Genomic DNA, 2,500 nt, shown 5'->3' on the forward strand with positions numbered 1-2,500 from the left:
GAGAGAGAGAGAGAGAGAGAGAGAGAGAGAGAGAGAGAGAGAGAGAGCGAGAGAGAGAGAGAGAGAGAGAGAGAGAGAGAGAGAGAGAGAGAGAGAGAGAGAGAGAGAGAGAGAGAGAAAGAGAGAGAGAGAGAGAGAGAGAGAGAGAGAGAGAGAGAGAGAGAGAGAGAGAGAGAGAGATATGTTAACTTACGGCAACTCACTGACCACTAATGCATCACTGGCCATGCTCATAATTGCAAAGCACAAGTGTTCTTCGTGGCCTCCTCCTCCTCCTCCTCCCATCACCGGGACAGTATATAAGAGGCTCTTCCCTGCCCTCTCCATCCATCCACGGACTGGAAGTTGTGAGAGTCAGTTGTGCCCCCTCAGACCCCTCAGAGCTTTTCCCACACTGTGACGGAACGTAGTAACCTGCAGCTCTAAGTAATACGTCGTACACGGCGGTGAGAACATCCCAGGTGGTCGTTTTTCATATCCAACAGTGACCTAACAACTCACAGAATAGATAGACCCGTCGGCTCCCTTTGGGTGACTCCTGAGTAGAGTATGGGGCTTCAAAGTTTGAGAAAAGGGCGACATGAGCCGAAAACTAGTCGTAGGTAGTGGGTCAGTGACTTTACTCAGTGTTAAAATAATCATCAGGTAGGTTAGACAAAGACAATGCATGAGTTTAGGATGCAGCGAGAACAGGCTGAGAGCCCCTGAGATGAAAATGCAAGAGCTCATCATCCACAAGAGTTGAGGTGTTTCCATCATTTGTAAAGAAGATGGGAATCGTAAGAGCTCAGACTCTGACTGACGTCCTTTTGAACAAGGATGATCACCAGAGACGCCAAGATACCGAGGCTTCTTTCCTTTGGTCCTGCATTAGAGTACTCGCGCTAACGCACAGGGGACACAAGTGCAGTGCTTTATCGAAATCTGTGCAAGGCAAGAGTGGCGTCTCTCCTTTTGTGAGTAAAAGAAAAGGTTTTTCCTCCCGCTGCGCACATGCTTGCTCTTCGTCAAGAACCATTTCGCAAAAGCTGTTTCTCGGCCCTTAGTTTGTGGCTAAACTGAGCAACGCTGATAGAATGTACAATTCTCATCATCAACTTGCTCTCAATCTCTTGATGTAGAACAAATACTTTTGATGAAAATGAAATAACAAAACCAAGCTGGAAACCCAGAACACTGAAACCTGCCACCCAATTGCACAAAGAAAAATTAAATATAGATAAAATTGTGAAAAAAACAGTTGTATATATAGGGAAAGAATTCTGCTTCATTCATAAATTCTCTTCACTGGTATATTTTATATATATATATATATATATATATATATATATATATATATATATATATATATATATAAATTTTTTACTTATTTCAACTTTCCTGCACAGAAAAAATAATGTGAAATTACTTTCCTTCTCCTCCGTCCTACTCCAACTTCATGACTAGGGTTTCTAAAAGGTTCTCAGCAGTTGCCTGCAAAACCGTTTGTCCTGCATTGTGTATGTATTCCGCTGCCTAACGGGGTGCGCAGTTTGACGCACCTTTCCTCCCCCGACCCTTCTTACTCCTTAATCACAACCGTAAGGATTAAAGTCCTCCACTGATGGAGTCAACTCCTCGGGTGTTCCTCGTCTGAATACAACCACTTCGCGACAGCCAAGACAACAAATACGAGCGACGAATATAGACGTCAAAAGTTTGGTCAGAATACGTTTGGTCGCAATGACGTGTGGAGGGTGGTTTCCCGAATACACCACATAAGAACCGAATATAGGCATGAAATGAGTGTATTTGATTTCTTATCGTTCATGTGAATCTTCAGATGCTGTCTGGATGTTTGTCATCACTTGGCCTTTTCTTCTATTTCGCTGCACAGAGTTGGAACCATGGATAAGTTATGGCAGACAACGGCTTTGATAATGATGATGGTGCTGATGCTGGGAGTCGGATCCTCGACACAGGATCAGCCTCCTTCAACGACACAGGATCAGCCTCCTTCAACGACACAGGCAAATACAGATTGTTCGGATGGCATAGTAAGTGTAAAGCGTATACCCCAGGATTATCATCCACTGCTCAAACAGTCTCTCGTCAACTAAGGCAGAATATTGAGACAACCGATCGTGAAGCGCTATGCCCGCTGAGGTTTTTGCCCAGGTGAAGCTGCTATCCTTACTATTGATGTTGGGACGGGTAGTGATATATGCAGCTTCTATGGATTTCCTGGGGGCCAAACACAAGGATCATTCAGGGAGCATAGGCCGACGTCCGTCACCATAGGCTTACCAACGCCATGGTAGTGCATGTGGACGAATCTAGACACCTTCCACAATAGAAGCGGGCCGAGGTATTACAAAAGGTATGGATAAGAAGACCAGAAAATCCATAGAAGCTGCATATATCACTACCCGTCCCAATATGAATGGTAAGGCTGGCAGCTTCACCTAGGCATAAACCTCAGCGAGCATAGCGCTTCACGATCGGGTCTCTTGGGCATCTC

At 44.9% G+C, this 2,500-nt stretch overlaps 3 protein-coding genes across 13 annotated transcripts in view; 1 reads left to right on the plus strand and 2 right to left on the minus strand.

The window, feature by feature from the left end:
* The window catches only part of LOC143034515 (adhesion G-protein coupled receptor G6-like), a 396,540-nt gene that overhangs the window by 259,986 nt on the left and 134,054 nt on the right, over window positions 1–2,500 (plus strand). Inside the window, exons 1-2 of one of the 10 annotated variants that reach the window (XM_076200665.1) lie at window positions 331–446; window positions 1,877–2,036. The exons of 6 other annotated variants lie outside the window; for them this stretch is intronic. In XM_076200665.1, coding sequence (XP_076056780.1) covers window positions 1,887–2,036 — 150 coding nt within the window. In that variant the 5' untranslated portion in view covers window positions 331–446; window positions 1,877–1,886. Of the gene's footprint in view, window positions 1–330; window positions 447–1,876; window positions 2,037–2,500 lie in introns of those variants that run through there. 3 more of the 10 variants (XM_076200666.1, XM_076200677.1, XM_076200671.1) reach the window with 3 other exon arrangements.
* LOC143034688 (uncharacterized) overlaps window positions 1–2,500 on the minus strand; it is a 116,202-nt gene that overhangs the window by 83,064 nt on the left and 30,638 nt on the right. The window lies entirely within an intron of this gene.
* LOC143034522 (uncharacterized) overlaps window positions 1–2,500 on the minus strand; it is an 81,770-nt gene that overhangs the window by 54,657 nt on the left and 24,613 nt on the right. The window lies entirely within an intron of this gene.

Source organism: Oratosquilla oratoria, chromosome 17 (assembly GCF_046742065.1).
Source record: "Oratosquilla oratoria isolate Oo_2021 chromosome 17, ASM4674206v1, whole genome shotgun sequence".
Taxonomy (NCBI): Eukaryota; Metazoa; Arthropoda; class Malacostraca; order Stomatopoda; family Squillidae; genus Oratosquilla; species Oratosquilla oratoria.